Raw genomic sequence first — 18,639 nt, 5'->3', positions numbered from 1 at the left:
ATCCAATAAACTTCATTTCACTTCTCAAATATCACTGTGTGTGTCTCCTATATGATATATTTAACTGACATTTTTTATCGTAACAACCAACGATTTATACAGGAAAATCATGACGATTAACAAGGTTGCACAAACTTTTACATCACACTGTATTTTAAAGTTTAGCTTACAGTCAGCTATGAATTTCCAAAAGAGGTAACGATTACAAGTCCACTAACAACTGTAAATTGTCACAATATTACAGTGTTTACAATCAATCTTCTAAACTTTGAAATAAAACTAATAAAGTCCTTTTCTGTGGGCTCCCGGCAATGTGCAATCATTTTACAGGGATCCAAGCAGCTTTTTTTTTCCTGCACTCTGTCTTCGTTTCTAATAGCTGTAGGAGCTGCCATCTGCCTCCCCTTCACACCTCCCCCTGGACAAATAAGGGCAGAGGGAAGGTAATCCTGTGACTTCTCAAAAGCGTTTGAAGAACAGTGTCCTATCACCCCTTAAAAATGCTGCTCAGTTCACTTTAAGATGCATTAACAGTACAATACTTTCCTCAGATGCAATCTGACAGGAAGAGGCGGGCTTTTTCCTTCCTATAACCCTCCCATTCCCTCCTCTTCCCCAGTCCCTCACTCTCATGAAAGGTGGCCATACATGTAGTGATTGCTGCGGCCAGTCGGCCAACAGACAGATCTCTCTCTGATCTTATCACATTTTCAGCATGTCCAATCCATACAGGCGACCAGGTATATTTTCTAGTGGCTTTAGAACTCTCAATAAACAAACCTTCCTAAGTCATCACCTGACAGGACTAAAGAATACATGATAAACGCCTGTGATTAATATATCAGAATGTAAATCAGGGAGAGGAGAGATTTTAAAATGGGCAAACACTGACTAAATAATCTATAAATGAATATTGTAAACAATAAGCAGTTTTATTCGTTACGCTATTTTCAGTACAGGTCCCCTTTATTCTCAGACATTGCGGTGTTGGAGGCGGGTTGGGCGGATCCTGTGATGGGGAAAGTCTCACCTGTATAAATAGCACTGCTGTTACTGAGAACTGCCTGCAGACTGCTGCCTCCTCTGATTCCTCTGTAAACTGGTCAGCAGTGGCAGCGTATCTCTGCTCACACTGTAACAGGCCCACACTGGATTTGGTTTGCAAATAAGATTTGCGCAGCACAATGGCGGATCCACAGAGCTTTGCATCTTATTTGCATTGTGGTTATTTTAGGATGTATAAACCCTGGATCAGCACACAGATGTTCATCTCGTTTGTGAATACGGAAACAATGTAACCTGTCGTGTTTAACCGTGAGCTGAATGTTCCGGAGTGGAACGCACGGCAAGGGAACCTGATGGTAGAGGTATATGGAGGATGCCATTTTTATTTCCTTTTAAGCAATGCTAGTTACCTGGCAGTGTTGCTGATCTATTTGGCTGCAGTAGTGTCCGAATCACACCAGAAATAAGCATGTGGCTAATCTTGTCACACTTCAGTCAGAGCAACTGTTCTGCATGCTTGTTCAGGGGCTCTGGCTATAAGTATTAGAGGCAGAGGATCAGCAGGAGAGCCAGGCAACTGGTATTGCTTAAAAGGAAATATGGCAGCCTCCATATTGCTCTCACTTCTGGTTCCCTTTAAGATATAACTGCAGTCACAGAGTAGAGCTCAAGCAGGTTACAGGAGTAGAGCTCAAGCTCAAGGTGAAGTCCTATAGCTTGTTATGAATTGTAATTGTATTACCACAATTCTGCCACCATTACCTGAAGACTCTTGTATTATGGTCTGTTATTCACAGCAGCTGGGGGAGAGAATTATGCCACATAGTGATTGACCCAGCAGTGGGGGGAGGAAATTGTACCACACAGGGGACTGAGACTGAAGCTCGGGAGGGAATTATATACATAAGTAACTTTCTCAGCAACTGGGAGTTTAAAGGATACCCGAGGTGACATGATGAGATAGACATGGGTATGTACACACAAATAACTAGTCTGTGTTCCTTTCTTCCTTCCTTTCTTTCTCTGCCTGAAAGAGTTACACATCAGGTATGTAAGTGGCAGTTCCTGTCTGAGTCAGGACCGGGTCAGACTACAGTGTGACCCTCACTGATAAGAAATTCCAACCATAAATCACTTTCCTAGCAGAAAATGGCTTATGAGAGCAGGAAAGAGATGAAAAGGGTAAAATAGTTCATAGATTTTAGCTCTGGAATACTTCAATGAATGTGTCATTGAGCAAAACAATAAATCAGTTAAAACTTATAAAGTAGATTTAAACATAAAATAAAACTGTGGAATATCTTATAAAAGTCATTTTTAGGAGAAAGAAGATGGATACAATCGTTTATTTCATTAGTTTATTTTCGCCTCGGGTGTCCTTTAAAGAGAACCCGAGGTGGGTTTGAAGAATATTATCTGCATACAGAGGCTGGATCTGCCTATACAGCCCAGCCTCTGTTGCTATCACAAACCCCCCTAAGGTCCCCCTGCACTCTGCAATCCCTCATAAATCACAGCCACGCTGCTGACAAACAGCTTGTCAGAGCTGGCTGTGTTTATCTCTATAGTGTCAGTCTGCTGCTCTCCCCGCCTCCTGCAGAACTCCAGTCCCCGCCTGCATCTCTTCCCTCCCCGCTGATTGGAGGGAAGGGACGGGGGCAGGGACCGGAGCTATGCAGGAGGCGGGGGAGCAGCTGAGACTGACACTACAGATGTAAACACAGCCTCACAGCGTGGCTGTGATTTATGAGGGATTGCAGAGTGCAGGGGGGCCTTAGTGGGGTTTGGGATAGCAACAGAGGCTGGGCTGTATAGGCAGATCCAGCCTCACTATGCGAATAACATTCTTTAAATACACCTCCGGTTCTCTTTAAATACAGAAGCTTGGGAGGGCAGTCATTTTTTTCCCTTTAATAAACTATAAATACTGAGGTTGTTGCGGAGTGGGTTTAGTTATTTTATCTTGAATAAAGTTGGCAGTTGTCTCCTAGTGTCAGAGACTGATGGTATACAATGGTATTGTAATATGTGTACACTTACAGGGCACCTTCCTCCGCTGGTATTCATCTATAACTTCTTCTCGCTTTCAGGAGGCGGCATTGTACGGCGACCATCTCTGGTTCGAAACTAATGTGTCGGGAGATTTCTGCTACGTGGGAGAGCAGAACTGCACGGCCAAGATCCAGGTAATGGTGGAGTGTGTGTGCAGCCAGCTGGCCTTATACTAGACAGCTACAGGGGAGCACAATCAGGATTAGCTTCTACCATGGCCTTGCAGTGCTGGAGTCCCATGTCCAATGCCTGGCCGTGACTATGGTAGGATTAGATTGTGAGCTCCTCTGAGGACAGTCAGTGACATGACTATGTACCCTGTAATGTGCTGCAGGAGATGTCATTGCTATATAAATACATAATAATAATATGGTAGGACATTAGACTATGACTATGGTAGGATTAGAGTGTGAGCTCCTCTGAGGACAGTCAGTGACATGACTATGTACCCTGTAATGTGCTGCAGGAGATGTCATTGCTATATAAATACATAATAATAATATGGTAGGACATTAGACTATGACTATGGTAGGATTAGAGTGTGAGCTCCTCTGAGGACAGTCAGTGACATGACTATGTACTCTGTAATGTGCTGCAGGAGATGTCAGTGCTATATAAATACATAATAATAATAATATGGTAGGACATTAGGCTATGACTATGATAGGATTAGATTGTGAGCTCCTCTGAGGACAGTCAGTGACATGACTATGTACTCTGTAATGTGCTGCAGGAGATCTCAGTGCTATATAAATACATAGTCATAGTCTAATGTCCTACCATATTAGTATTATGTATTTATATAGCACTGACCTCTCCTGCAGCACATTACAGAGTACATAGTCATGTCACTGACTGTCCTCAGAGGAGCTCACAATCTAATCCTATCATAGTCATAGCCTAATGTCCTACCATATTATTATTATTATTATGTATTTATATAGCACTGACATCTCCTGCAGCACATTACAGAGTACATAGTCATGTCACTGACTGTCCTCAGAGGAGCTCACACTCTAATCCTACCATAGTCATAGTGTAATGTCCTACCATATTATTATGTATTTATATAGCACTGACATCTTCTGCAGCACATTACAGGGTACATAGTCATGTCACTGAATGTCCTCAGAGGAGCTCACACTCTAATCCTACCATAGTCATAGTCTAATGTCCTACCATATTATTATTATGTATTTATATAGCACTGACATCTCCTGCAGCACATTACAGAGTACATAGTCATGTCACTGACTGTCTTCAGAGGAGCTCACTATCTAACCCTACCATAGTCATAGTGTAATGTCCTACCATATTATTATGTATTTATATAGCACTGACATCTTCTGCAGCACATTACAGGGTACATAGTCATGTCACTGAATGTCCTCAGAGGAGCTCACACTCTAATCCTATCATAGTCATAGTCTAATGTCCTACCATATTATTATTATGATAGGATTAGAGTGTGAGCTCCTCTGAGGACATTCAGTGACATGACTATGTACCCTGTAATGTGCTGCAGAAGATGTCAGTGCTATATAAATACATAATAATAATATGGTAGGACATTAGACTATGACTATGGTAGGATTAGAGTGTGAGCTCCTCTGAGGACAGTCTGTGACATGACTATGTACTCTGTAAGATGCTGCCGGAGATGTCACTGCTATATAAATACATAATAATAATATGGTAGGACATTAGACTATGACTATGGTAGGATTAGAGTGTGAGCTCCTCTGAGGACAGTCAGTGCCATGACTATGTACTCTGTACAGTGCTGCAGAAGATGTCAGTGCTATATAAATACATAATAATAATATGGTAGGACATTAGATTATGACTATGGTAGGATTAGACTGTGAGCTCCTCTGAGGACAGTCAGTGGCATGACTATTTACTCTGTACAGTGCTGCAGGAGATGTCAGTGCTATATAAATACATAATAATAATAATATGGTAGGACATTAGGCTATGACTATGGTTGGATTAGAGTGTGAGCTCCGAGGACAGTCAGTGACATGGCTATGTACCCTGTAATGTGCTGCAGAAGATGTCAGTGCTATATAAATACATAATAATAATATGGTAGGACATTAGACTATGACTATGGTAGGATTAGAGTGTGAGCTCCTCTGAGGACAGTCAGTGACATGACTATGTACTCTGTAATGTGCTGCAGGAGATGTCAGTGCTATATAAATACATAATAATAATATGGTAGGACATTAGACTATGACTATGGTAGGATTAGATTGTGAGCTCCTCTGAGGACAGTCAGTGACATGACTATGTACTCTGTAATGTGCTGCAGGAGATGTCATTGCTATATAAATACATAATAATAATAATATGGTAGGACATTAGACTATGACTATGGTAGGGTTAGATTGTGATCTCCTGAGGACAGTCAGTGACATGACTGTATGCTCTGTACAGTGCTGCAGAAGATGTCACTGTTATATAAATACATAATAATAATATGGTAGGACATTAGGCTATGACTATGGTAGGATTAGAGTGTGAGCTCCTCTGAGGACAGTCAGTGACATGACTATGTACTCTGTACAGTGCTGCCGGAGATGTCAGTGCTATATAAATACATAATAATAATATGGCAGGACATTAGACTATGACTATGGTAGAGTTAGAGTGTGAGCTCCTCTGAGGACAGTCAGTGACATGACTATGTACTCTGTAATGTGCTGCAGAAGATGTCAGTGCTATATAAATACATAATAATAATAATAATATGGCAGGACATTACACTATGACTATGGTAGGATTAGAGTGTGAGCTCCTCTGAGGACAGTCAGTGACATGACTATGTGCTCTGTAATGTGCTGCAGAAGATGTCAGTGCTGTATAAATACATAATAATAATATGGTAGGACATTAGACTATGACTATGGTAGGATTAGAGTGTGAGCTCCTCTGAGGACAGTCAGTGACATGACTATGTACTCTGTAAAGTACTGCAGAAGATGTCAGTGCTATATAAATACATAATAATAATAATATGGTAGGACATTCGACTATGACTATGGTAGGATTAGATTATGAGCTCCTCTGAGGACAGTCAGTGACAGGACTATGTACTCTGTAATGTGCTGCAGAAGATGTCAGTGCTATATAAATACATAATAATATGGTAGGACATTACACTATGACTATGGTAGGGTTAGATAGTGAGCTCCTCTGAAGACAGTCAGTGACATGACTATGTACTCTGTAATGTGCTGCAGGAGATGTCAGTGCTATATAAATACATAATAATAATATGGTAGGACATTAGACTATGACTATGGTAGGATTAGAGTGTGAGCTCCTCTGAGGACAGTCAGTGACATGACTATGTACTCTGTAATGTGCTGCAGGAGATGTCAGTGCTATATAAATACATAATAATAATAATATGGTAGGACATTAGGCTATGACTATGATAGGATTAGATTGTGAGCTCCTCTGAGGACAGTCAGTGACATGACTATGTACTCTGTTATGTGCTGCAGGAGATGTCAGTGCTATATAAATACATAGTCATAGTCTAATGTCCTACCATATTATTATTATGTATTTATATAGCACTGACATCTCCTGCAGCACATTACAGAGTACATAGTTATGTCACTGACTGTCTTCAGAGGAGCTCACTATCTAACCCTACCATAGTCATAGTGTAATGTCCTACCATATTATTATGTATTTATATAGCACTGACATCTTCTGCAGCACATTACAGGGTACATAGTCATGTCACTGAATGTCCTCAGAGGAGCTCACACTCTAATCCTATCATAGTCATAGTCTAATGTCCTACCATATTATTATTATGATAGGATTAGAGTGTGAGCTCCTCTGAGGACATTCAGTGACATGACTATGTACCCTGTAATGTGCTGCAGAAGATGTCAGTGCTATATAAATACATAATAATAATATGGTAGGACATTAGACTATGACTATGGTAGGATTAGAGTGTGAGCTCCTCTGAGGACATTCAGTGACATGACTATGTACTCTGTAAGATGCTGCCGGAGATGTCACTGCTATATAAATACATAATAATAATATGGTAGGACATTAGACTATGACTATGGTAGGATTAGAGTGTGAGCTCCTCTGAGGACAGTCAGTGACATGACTATGTACTCTGTAATGTGCTGCAGGAGATGTCAGTGCTATATAAATACATAATAATAATATGGTAGGACATTAGACTATGACTATGGTAGGATTAGACTGTGAGCTCCTCTGAGGACAGTCAGTGGCATGACTATTTACTCTGTACAGTGCTGCAGGAGATGTCAGTGCTATATAAATACATACTAATAATAATATGGTAGGACATTAGGCTATGACTATGGTTGGATTAGAGTGTGAACTCCTCTGAGGACAGTCAGTGACATGACTATGTACCCTGTAATGTGCTGCAGAAGATGTCAGTGCTATATAAATACATAATAATAATATGGTAGGACATTACACTATGACTATGGTAGGATTAGAGTGTGAGCTCCTCTGAGGACAGTCAGTGACATGACTATGTACTCTGTACAGTGCTGCAGGAGATGTCAGTGCTATATAAATACATAATAATAATATGGTAGGACATTAGACTATGACTATGGTAGGATTAGAGTGTGAACTCCTCTGAGGACAGTCAGTGACATGACTATGTACTCTGTAATGTGCTGCAGAAGATGTCAGTGCTATATAAATACATAATAATAATATGGTAGGACATTAGACTATGACTATGGTAGGATTAGATTGTGAGCTCCTCTGAGGACAGTGAGTGGCATGACTATGTACTCTGTAATGTGCTGCAGGAGATGTCAGTGCTATATAGATACATAATAATAATATGGTAGGACATTAGACTACGACTATGGTAGGATTAGAGTGTGAGCTCCTCTGAGGACAGTCAGTGACATGACTATGTACTCTGTAATGTGCTGCAGGAGATGTCAGTGCTATATAAATACATAATAATAATATGGTAGGACATTAGACTATGACTATGGTAGGATTAGAGTGTGAGCTCCTCTGAGGACAGTCAGTGACATGACTATGTACTCTGTACAGTGCTGCAGAAGATGTCAGTGCTATATAAATACATAATAATAATATGGTCCATTAGACTATGACTATGGTAGGATTAGATTGTGAGCTCCTCTGAGGACAGTCAGTGACATGACTATGTACTCTGTAATGTGCTGCAGGAGATGACAGTGCTATATAATACATAATAATATGGTAGGACATTACACTATGGTAGGATTAGATTGTGAGCTCCTCTGAAGACAGTCAGTGACATGACTATGTACTCTGTAATGTGCTGCAGGAGATGTCAGTGCTATATAAATACATAATAATATGGTAGGACATTAGACTATGACTATGGTAGGATTAGATTGTGAGCTCCTCTGAGGACAGTCAGTGACATGACTATGTACTCTGTAATGTGCTGCAGGAGATGACAGTGCTATATAATACATAATAATATGGTAGGACATTACACTATGGTAGGATTAGATTGTGAGCTCCTCTGAGGACGGTCAGTGACATGACTATGTACTCTGTACAGTGCTGCAGAAGATGTCAGTGCTATATAAATACATAATAATAATATGGTAGGACATTAGATTATGACTATGGTAGGATTAGACTGTGAGCTCCTCTGAGGACAGTCAGTGGCATGACTATTTACTCTGTACAGTGCTGCAGGAGATGTCAGTGCTATATAAATACATAATAATAATAATATGGTAGGACATTAGGCTATGACTATGGTTGGATTAGAGTGTGAGCTCCGAGGACAGTCAGTGACATGGCTATGTACTCTGTAATGTGCTGCAGAAGATGTCAGTGCTATATAAATACATAATAATAATATGGTAGGACATTAGACTATGACTATGGTAGGATTAGATTGTGAGCTCCTCTGAGGACAGTCAGTGACATGACTATGTACTCTGTAATGTGCTGCAGGAGATGTCAGTGCTATATAAATACATAATAATAATATGGTAGGACATTAGACTATGACTATGGTAGGATTAGAGTGTGAGCTCCTCTGAGGACAGTCAGTGACATGACTATGTACTCTGTACAGTGCTGCAGAAGATGTCAGTGCTATATAAATACATAATAATAATATGGTAGGACATTAGATTATGACTATGGTAGGATTAGACTGTGAGCTCCTCTGAGGACAGTCAGTGACATGACTATGTATTCTGTAATGTGCTGCAGGAGATGTCAGTGCTATATAAATACATAATAATAATATGGTAGGACATTACACTATGACTATGGTAGGATTAGAGTGTGAGCTCCTCTGAGGACAGTCAGTGACATGACTATGTACTCTGTACAGTGCTGCAGGAGATGTCAGTGCTATATAAATACATAATAATAATATGGTAGGACATTAGACTATGACTATGGTAGGATTAGAGTGTGAGCTCCTCTGAGGACAGTCAGTGACATGACTATGTAATCTGTACAGTGCTGCAGAAGATGTCAGTGCTATATAAATACATAATAATAATATGGTCCATTAGACTATGACTATGGTAGGATTCGATTGTGAGCTCCTCTGAGGGCAGTCAGTGACATGACTATGTACTCTGTAATGTGCTGCAGGAGATGACAGTGCTATATAATACATAATAATATGGTAGGACATTACACTATGGTAGGATTAGATTGTGAGCTCCTCTGAAGACAGTCAGTGACATGACTATGTACTCTGTAATGTGCTGCAGGAGATATCAGTGCTATATAAATACATAATAATAATAATATGGTAGGACATTAGACTATGACTATGGTAGGATTACAGTGTGAGCTCCTCTGAGGACAGTCAGTGACATGACTATGTACTCTGTAATGTGCTGCAGGAGATGTCAGTGCTATATAAATACATAATAATATGGTAGGACATTAGACTATGACTATGGTAGGATTAGATTGTGAGCTCCTCTGAGGACAGTCAGTGACATGACTATGTACTCTGTAATGTGCTGCAGAAGATGTCAGTTCTATATAAATACATAATAATAATATGGTAGGACATTAGACTATGACTATGGTAGGATTAGATTGTGAGCTCCTCTGAGGACAGTGAGTGACATGACTATGTACTCTGTAATGTGCTGCAGGAGATGTCAGTGCTATATAGATACATAATAATAATATGGTAGGACATTAGACTATGACTATGGTAGGATTAGAGTGTGAGCTCCTCTGAGGACAGTCAGTGACATGACTATGTACTCTGTACAGTGCTGCAGAAGATGTCAGTGCTATATAAATACATAATAATAATATGGTCCATTAGACTATGACTATGGTATGATTAGATTGTGAGCTCCTCTGAGGACAGTCAGTGACATGACTATGTACTCTGTAATGTGCTTCAAGAGATGACAGTGCTATATAATACATAATAATATGGTAGGACATTACACTATGGTAGGATTAGATTGTGAGCTCCTCTGAAGACAGTCAGTGGCATGACTATGTACTCTGTAATGTGCTGCAGGAGATATCAGTGCTATATAAATACATAATAATAATATGGTAGGACATTAGACTATGACTATGGTAGGATTACAGTGTGAGCTCCTCTGAGGACAGTCAGTGACATGACTATGTACTCTGTAATGTGCTGCAGGAGATATCAGTGCTATATAAATACATAATAATAATATGGTAGGACATTAGACTATGACTATGGTAGGATTACAGTGTGAGCTCCTCTGAGGACAGTCAGTGACATGACTATGTACTCTGTAATGTGCTGCAGGAGATGTCAGTGCTATATAAATACATAATAATATGGTAGGACATTAGACTATGACTATGGTAGGATTAGATTGTGAGCTCCTCTGAGGACAGTCAGTGACATGACTATGTACTCTGTAATGTGCTGCAGAAGATGTCAGTTCTATATAAATACATAATAATAATATGGTAGGACATTAGACTATGACTATGGTAGGATTAGATTGTGAGCTCCTCTGAGGACAGTCAGTGACATGACTATGTACTCTGTAATGTGCTGCAGGAGATGTCAGTGACATGACTTTGTACTCTGTAATGTGCTGCAGAGGATGTCAGTGCTATATAAATACATAATAATAATATGGTAGGACATTACACTATGACTATGGTAGGATTAGAGTGTGAGCTCCTCTGAGGACAGTCAGTGACATGACTATGTACTCTGTAATGTGCTGCAGGAGATGTCAGTGCTATATAAATACATAATAATAATGTGGTAGGATATTAGACTATGACTATGGTAGGATTAGACTGTGCGCTCCTCTGAGGACAGTCAGTGACATGACTATGTACTCTGTAATGTGCTGCAGGAGATGTCAGTGCTATATAAATACATAATAATAATATGGGAGGACATTAGACTATGACTATGGTAGGATTAGAGTGTGAGCTCCTCTGAGGACAGTCAGTGACATGACTATGTACTCTGTAATGTGCTGCAGAAGATGTCAGTGCTATATAAATACATAATAATAATATGGTAGGACATTACACTATGACTATGGTAGGATTAGAGTGTGAGCCCCTCTGAGGACAGTCAGTGACATGACTATGTACTCTGTAATGTGCTGCAGGAGATGTCAGTGCTATATAAATACATAATAATAATATGGGAGCACATTAGACTATGACTATGGTAGGATTAGAGTGTGAGCTCCTCTGAGGACAGTCAGTGACATGACTATGTACTCTGTTATGTGCTGCAGGAGATGTCAGTGCTATATAAATACATAATAATAATATGGTAGGACATTAGACTATGACTATGGTAGGATTAGAGTGTGAGCTCCTCTGAGGACAGTCAGTGACATGACTATGTACTGTGTAATGTGCTGCAGAAGATGTCAGTGCTATATAAATACATAATAATAATAATATGGTAGGACATTAGACTATGACTATGGTAGGATTAGAGTGTGAGCTCCTCCGAGGACAGTCAGTGACATGACTATGTACTCTGTAATGTGCTGCAGAAGATGTCAGTGCTATATAAATACATAATAATAATATGGTAGGACATTAGACTATGGTAGGATTAGATTGTGAGCTCCTCTGAAGACAGTCAGTGAGTCACAGAAGAAAAGCACATGTTGCCACCGGTCCCAGCGATCGCAGACTCCGCTGTGTACATTGTAGCATGCTGTTCCCAGCACAGAGTCCGCCTCTTTGGCATGCTGGTCCAGCCCCCTGATCTCCGCTGTGTACGTTGTGGCGTGCTTGTCCGGCCCCCTGATCTCCGCTGTGTACATTGTGGTGTGCTGGTCCGGCCCCCTGATCTCCGCTGTGTACATTGTGGTGTGCTGGTCCGGCCCCCTGATCTCCGCTGTGTACATTGTGGTGTGCTGGTCCGGCCCCCTGATCTCCGCTGTGTACATTGTGGTGTGCTGGTCCGGCCCCCTGATCTCCGCTGTGTACATTGTGGTGTGCTTGTCCGGCCCCCCTGATCTCCGCTGTGTACATTGTGGCGTGCTGGTCCGGGCCCCCTGATCTCCGCTGTGTACATTGTGGCGTGCTGGTCCGGCCCCCTGATCTCCGCTGTGTACATTGTGGCGTGCTGGTCCGGCCCCCTGATCTCCGCTGTGTACATTGTGGCGTGCTGGTCCGGCCCCCTGATCTCCGCTGTGTACATTGTGGCGTGCTGGTCCGGCCCCCTGATCTCCGCTGTGTACATTGTGGTGTGCTTGTCCGGCCCCCCTGATCTCCGCTGTGTACATTGTGGCGTGCTGGTCCGGCCCCCCTGATCTCCGCTGTGTACATTGTGGCGTGCTGGTCCGGCCCCCTGATCTCCGCTGTGTACATTGTGTTGTGCTGGTCTGCCCCTCTGATCTCCGCTGTGTACATTGTGGTGTGCTGGTCTGGCCCCCTGATCTCCGCTGTGTACATTGTGGCGTGCTAGTCCGGCCCCCTGATCTCCGCTGTGTACATTGTGGCGTGCTGGTCCGGCCCCCTGATCTCCGCTGTGTACATTGGGCCGTGCTGGTCCATCCACTCCGATCTCGGCTGGTCACATGGCCTTCCTCTCCCGGCTACGCGGGTTATTGTTTATGTGTAGCTGACCTTTTGTTGGAACACAGCGGAAATTCTTAGCAGAGGCTTTCCAGAGCTGTTTTGGGAGATTGGCACCGAGTGGCACAGATAACTCTCTCCTGCTGACAGCAGAGGTGGCCGACTACAATACCAGCTACCGAGAGCTTGAAGCTTCTGCTTCCTGCAAGTCGCACAGCTCCAAATTAGGTTTGAGTTATGCTGGAAGCACACCTCAAAGCCACAGAGCTTTCATACACAGTCTCCTCACAGCAGTCACCAAAAATGCCAGTTACAAAATATCAAACCAAAGAAAAAAAAAAAAACGCAACATGAACTCCCAAATGCCAAAAATATTTTTATAAATAAAGCGGACTTGAACTCAGAACTTCCTCTCTGCTCTAAAAGATAAGCAACAGCGTAATAACCTTTGATATTAAAACATTTCTTTGTTACAGCTGATACAAATCCTGCAATAATTATGCAGCGTCTATTTCCTGCTTTCATGGAAGCAGACATCTTGTTGAGGCAGCCATCTGGGAGGTCAAATAACACTTGTGATTAGTCACAGATGAGGAAGAATTAAGGGGGCACATACAGTGGTCGACTTCAGCCATCGAAAAATCGATTCCATCAACTGAGCCAATTGATCGAATTGTGGCTGATCGATTTCAATCAATTTGATCTATTTGATTAGATGGAACATCTAGGTCGATCTGCTGCTTGCAGCAGATCGATGGCCCATGGAGTTGCAATGGAGCTAATGATCCTATAATGAATTTAGGTCAATTTCATATAGATTTCCAATAGATTGAATTCTGAAATGTATTGGAAATCTGTTTTTAGTGTGTGGCACACATCAGATTCCTTTCAGATTCGACTTGACAGGCATCTGACAGAAATCTATCCGATGGTCGAATCTGCTGCAAATCTATAAGTGTATGGCCACCTTTAGACAGGCTACACTCTCTAAATACATACAGGGTACATTTCTCTGTTTCCCTTCTGTCCTGGGCAAGAGTCCACTTCAAGCTACGGTAATCCCTTTCATGTTTGTGTCTAAAGATCTAGGCTATAGTTTCCCTTTTATGTCTCATTTGATAAACGTTCTCCCAGCTTAATGCAATCACTGTCTGGTGGCTTTAATGAGTTTTTAGCACTTTTTTTGTCTTAGCACACTAATGACGTTTTCCTTTAATGACATTACGCATCTTCTGCCTGGCCGAAGGATGAAACAAGGAACAATATCGCAAAACTCAATTTGGATGTACAATTAAAAACAGACGTAAGGAGCGGAACGTGGAGTTCTGGAGTCTTACATGTGGTTATTGCCGCGGTTTCCCATCAGGCATTTATAATCTTGATGGGTTTTCCACCATTTATATATATTTATTAGATTAGGCTATTACAGGAATTGTTCTAGAGTGCACAGACCGCTCACGGTGACCCCAAACACCAGCAAAGTATAAGTGGGCTCAGAGACCAAAAATCCTTCTTACTGAGAATGCTATGCTAGATATGAATCTGCCTCCTTAAAGAACAAGTGACACCCATGCTAACCTAGAAATAAAAAACACCTCTATAAGTAGATAAATAATTAGGGCTGTGGAGTCGGTCCAAAAATCCACCGACTCCGACTCCTCAGTTTAGGATTCCTCCGACTCCAACTCCACGACTCCGACTCCTCTAATTTGCATATTACAATTTTGTTGATTAAAAGTATGTAACATGAAATTCGTCTCTTAACTGCCAACGCTTAGGAATTTTACAAGACAACTGAAGTGAGAAGGATATGTAGACTACTATATTTATTCCCTTTAGACTAAAACTAGTCCTTGGTAAGAGTACTTGTAAAAGGTACAAACTGGAACAAAGAACATCTATCAGGCCCTAGGCAATGTAAGTGTGGGTACATGTAAGAATGATGAGCAGGTACTCTGCAGGGGAATGAGGAGATTGTAAACAGACAACACCTCTGTGTTCAATGTGCACAGCATTCTCAGTGGATTCCCTGCAGCTCTGTGGGGAGTGCATATGTAGAGTATAGTACTACTGTGTAACAAAGTAAACCTGAGACAGATGAAATTAAAGTTTTATACATACCTGGGGCTTCCTCCAGCCGCCTTCAGGATAATCAGTCCCTCGTTGTCCTCCTCCACCACCTGGATCTTCTGCTATGAGTCCAGGTACTTGAGCCAGTGAGGCGTAGTGCGCATGCACACACTCCGCCGCCAGGAGCATACTACACCTGTGCAGCACTATTGCGCAGGTGCAGAATGTTCCTGGCTGTGGGAGCGGCATGCAGCCGGACTGCGCTGACTGGCTGAATTACCTGGGCTCATAGCAGAAGATCCGGGTGGTGGAAGACAGTGAGGGACTGATTAGCCTGAAGGGGGCTGGAGGAAGCCCCAGGTATGTATAAACTTACTTTTCATCCGTCTCAGTTTCCCTTTAATTTGTAGTCACCAAACCAAATTTTAATAACATATCAAATTATTTGATTTCATCAGCAAAGGGAGTGCATACATTTGCATAAATCAGCATCAATGCAGAATTATTTCCATCTCGTTGACCATCTCTATTAGTGACACAGCTACACATCAGGCTTTATTCTTACAGCATAGATGTTATTTAGTGTATATAAGAGATTCCTGTGTACACATCATATATACAGTCACAATCAGATATGTATATCTGACTTTAAAAATACGGGGACTGCTTTATTGAAGCAGCACAAGTAACTAATTTTGATTGGTTTGTTTCATTTTTGTAGACTAAGCACAGCTATTACTGTATAGATACTGTATATATACATTATTTTTAATGACTTTTATCTGAGAAATAGAACATTTTATCATATTTTCTATTTTAATTACAGTTATAAATTCATTAGGAGTCGGAGTCGGTGCATTTTTCCCCGACTCCGACTCCGACTCCAGGCACCCAAAATTGCCCGACTCCACGACTCCGACTCCACGACTCCGACTCCACAGCCCTGTAAATAATAGTTCTACTTACATAACCGGTGTATTGTGCTATCCACCTAATGACTCCTGTGGATTTCATAAAGGTAAAGCAGAGCGTCCTATTCTAGACAGTTTCCATCTTGGTTACCTTTGAATGAAGCTAATCCTGACATCATTTCCTCCCTCACTCTTTTTTTTCTCCTCTTGCTAATTGTGTATTCGTTACCTGCCCTCCTCCCAGAGTCTTCAGACACTCCCACCGAGGCCTATACTAGGAAGTGCTCTGTCTTATGTCATTAGAAGGAGGGGGAAATAAAAGGAAGAGGAGGAATATATTATAGATAAAAAGAGCCCCCCCCAAGCATGCAACTGTTTGGAAATGGCAATTAATGGGCCAGTGCTCCTAAGGTATGTGATAACTCCAAACCATAACAGCAGAGAAAGTTTTGAATGCAGGATTAGCATCTTTATCACTTAAGGCTAGTTACACACCAAGACGTTGCGTTAGGTGCCACGTTAAGGTCGCATAACGTGCCCCTAACGCAAGGCCTGGTGCTCTTCGATGTGGACGTCAGAGTGAGCCGCGTTGTGCGGCTCACTCTGGCGTCCGTGATGCATACTCTTGGACGCATGCGGCATCACGTGGTCCCGCCGGCCAATCACCGCACAGAGCGGCCGCTCCAGGAAGTAAACACTGCACGTCACACCGTGCAGTGCATATTAATTAGCCATGTGCCTGGCCGCTCTCCGCTCCTCCCCAACATGACTGAGCATGTGCAAACAGTCTAACGCGGCTTAAGCCGCTGTAACGCCGTAGCATGCTGCACCTTCCCGACAACGTGCAGCGTTACATGTAACGCAACGTGGGCAGTGTGAAAAGCCCACTTGTGTTACATTGCTGTGCGTTGGGGGAGCGTTACAGGCTGCACTCACGTGCGCCTGTAACGTCCCTTTGTGGAAGCAGCCTAATACACTCAGACCAGTTGCTGTGGATATTTGATTTTTATGTCGACAATCCCGCTCTAAAGGACCACTATCATGAAAAATTGTAAAATTTAAAATGCATGTAAACACAATATAAATTAGAAAAAGGTTTTTTCCACAGTAAAATGAGCCATAAATTACTTTTCTACTATGTACTGTATGTGTGTCCCTTACAGTAGTTAGTAGAAATCTGGTGGAACTGACAGGTTTTTTGACTCGTTCATCTCTTCATGGGCGATTTGTATTTTATTCTTCAGAAAAGCACTCCATGGAAAGGATCTATATAAAGTTGCATCAAGGAAATCTATATGGCAGCCTCCATGTCCCTCTAACTTCAATTGTCCTTTAAAGGACACCCACAGTTAAAATAAACTAATGAAATAAATAATTGTATATATTTCCTTTACCTAAAAATGAGATTTTTAAGCTATTCCACAGTTTTATTTTATATTTAAATATACTTTTCAAGTTTTTGCTGTTTTATTGGCTGGATAGTGTAATGGTTAAGGGGTCTGCCTCTGACACAGGAGACCAGGGTTCAAATCAAGCCAGCACCTATTCAGTAGGAGACCTTGGGCAAGACTCCCTAACACTGTACTACTTATAGAGCGCGGCCTAGTGGCTGCAACTCTGGCTCTTTGAGTCCGCCAGGAGAAAAGCTCGATATAAATGTTATTTGTCTTTGTCTTATTGTTTTTGCTCAATGACACATTCATTGAAGTAAGCCAGAGCTAAAATGTATGAACTATTGACCCTTATTTCTTTCCTGCTCTCAAAAGTCATTTTCTGCTAGGAAAGTTTCTAATCATTGAGGGTCACCCTGTAGTCTGTCCCAGTCCTGACTCAGACAGCAACTGCCACTTACATACCTGATATTTAACTCTTTCAGGCAGAGAAAGAAAAAAAGGAGCACAGCCTAGTTATTTGTGTGCTAGGCACTTTACATACACCTGTCTATCTCATCATGTTACACGTCACCTCGTGTACACAAGAATGATCTGTATACTCAGCAGTGATGCATCATGGGAGTTCTCTCTTCTGTCTTACACACATAATGCTGAATACTTACAAATACCTTCCAATGTTTCCGATATAAGCTCTGGATTGTCGGTCTACCTGATGTGATGAAATCTGTCTGCTCAGGGCCTCTCCATTCCCTGCTACAGCTTCCAGGTATTATTAGACTCGCAGCCAGCAGAAGCACCCATTGCCACAAATAAGCATGAGTTCGCGAACCCCGTGTTGGTTGTAAAAGAGCTCCTACGCAGTCGCTCCATGTCCCTGAGCAGGTGCTCCCTGTCCCTGAGCAGGCGCTCCCTGTCCCTGAGCAGGTGCTCCCTGTCCCGGAGCAGGCTCTCCCTGTCCCGGAGCAGGCTCTCCCTGTCCCTGAGCAGGTGCTCCCTGTCCCGGAGCAGGCTCTCCCTGTCCCTGAGCAGGCTCTCCCTGTCCCCGAGCAGGTGCTCCTTGTCCCTGAGCAGGTGCTCCTTGTCCCTGAGCAGGTGCTCCCTGTCCCTGAGCAGGCGCTCCCTGT

At 42.1% G+C, this 18,639-nt stretch overlaps 1 protein-coding gene across 7 annotated transcripts in view; it reads left to right on the top strand.

The window, feature by feature from the left end:
* The window catches only part of DGKZ (diacylglycerol kinase zeta), a 514,388-nt gene that overhangs the window by 301,607 nt on the left and 194,142 nt on the right, over window positions 1-18,639 (top strand). For all 7 annotated transcript variants that reach the window (XM_068260321.1, XM_068260320.1, XM_068260319.1 and 4 more), the window contains one exon: window positions 3,096-3,191. In XM_068260321.1, the coding sequence (XP_068116422.1) occupies window positions 3,096-3,191 (96 nt within the window). The remainder of the gene's footprint in view (window positions 1-3,095; window positions 3,192-18,639) is intronic.

This window comes from Hyperolius riggenbachi, chromosome 11 (assembly GCF_040937935.1).
Source record: "Hyperolius riggenbachi isolate aHypRig1 chromosome 11, aHypRig1.pri, whole genome shotgun sequence".
Classification (NCBI taxonomy): Eukaryota; Metazoa; Chordata; class Amphibia; order Anura; family Hyperoliidae; genus Hyperolius; species Hyperolius riggenbachi.
Note: the sequence above shows the minus strand (reverse complement) of the source record. Positions and strands in the feature narration are given on the sequence as shown.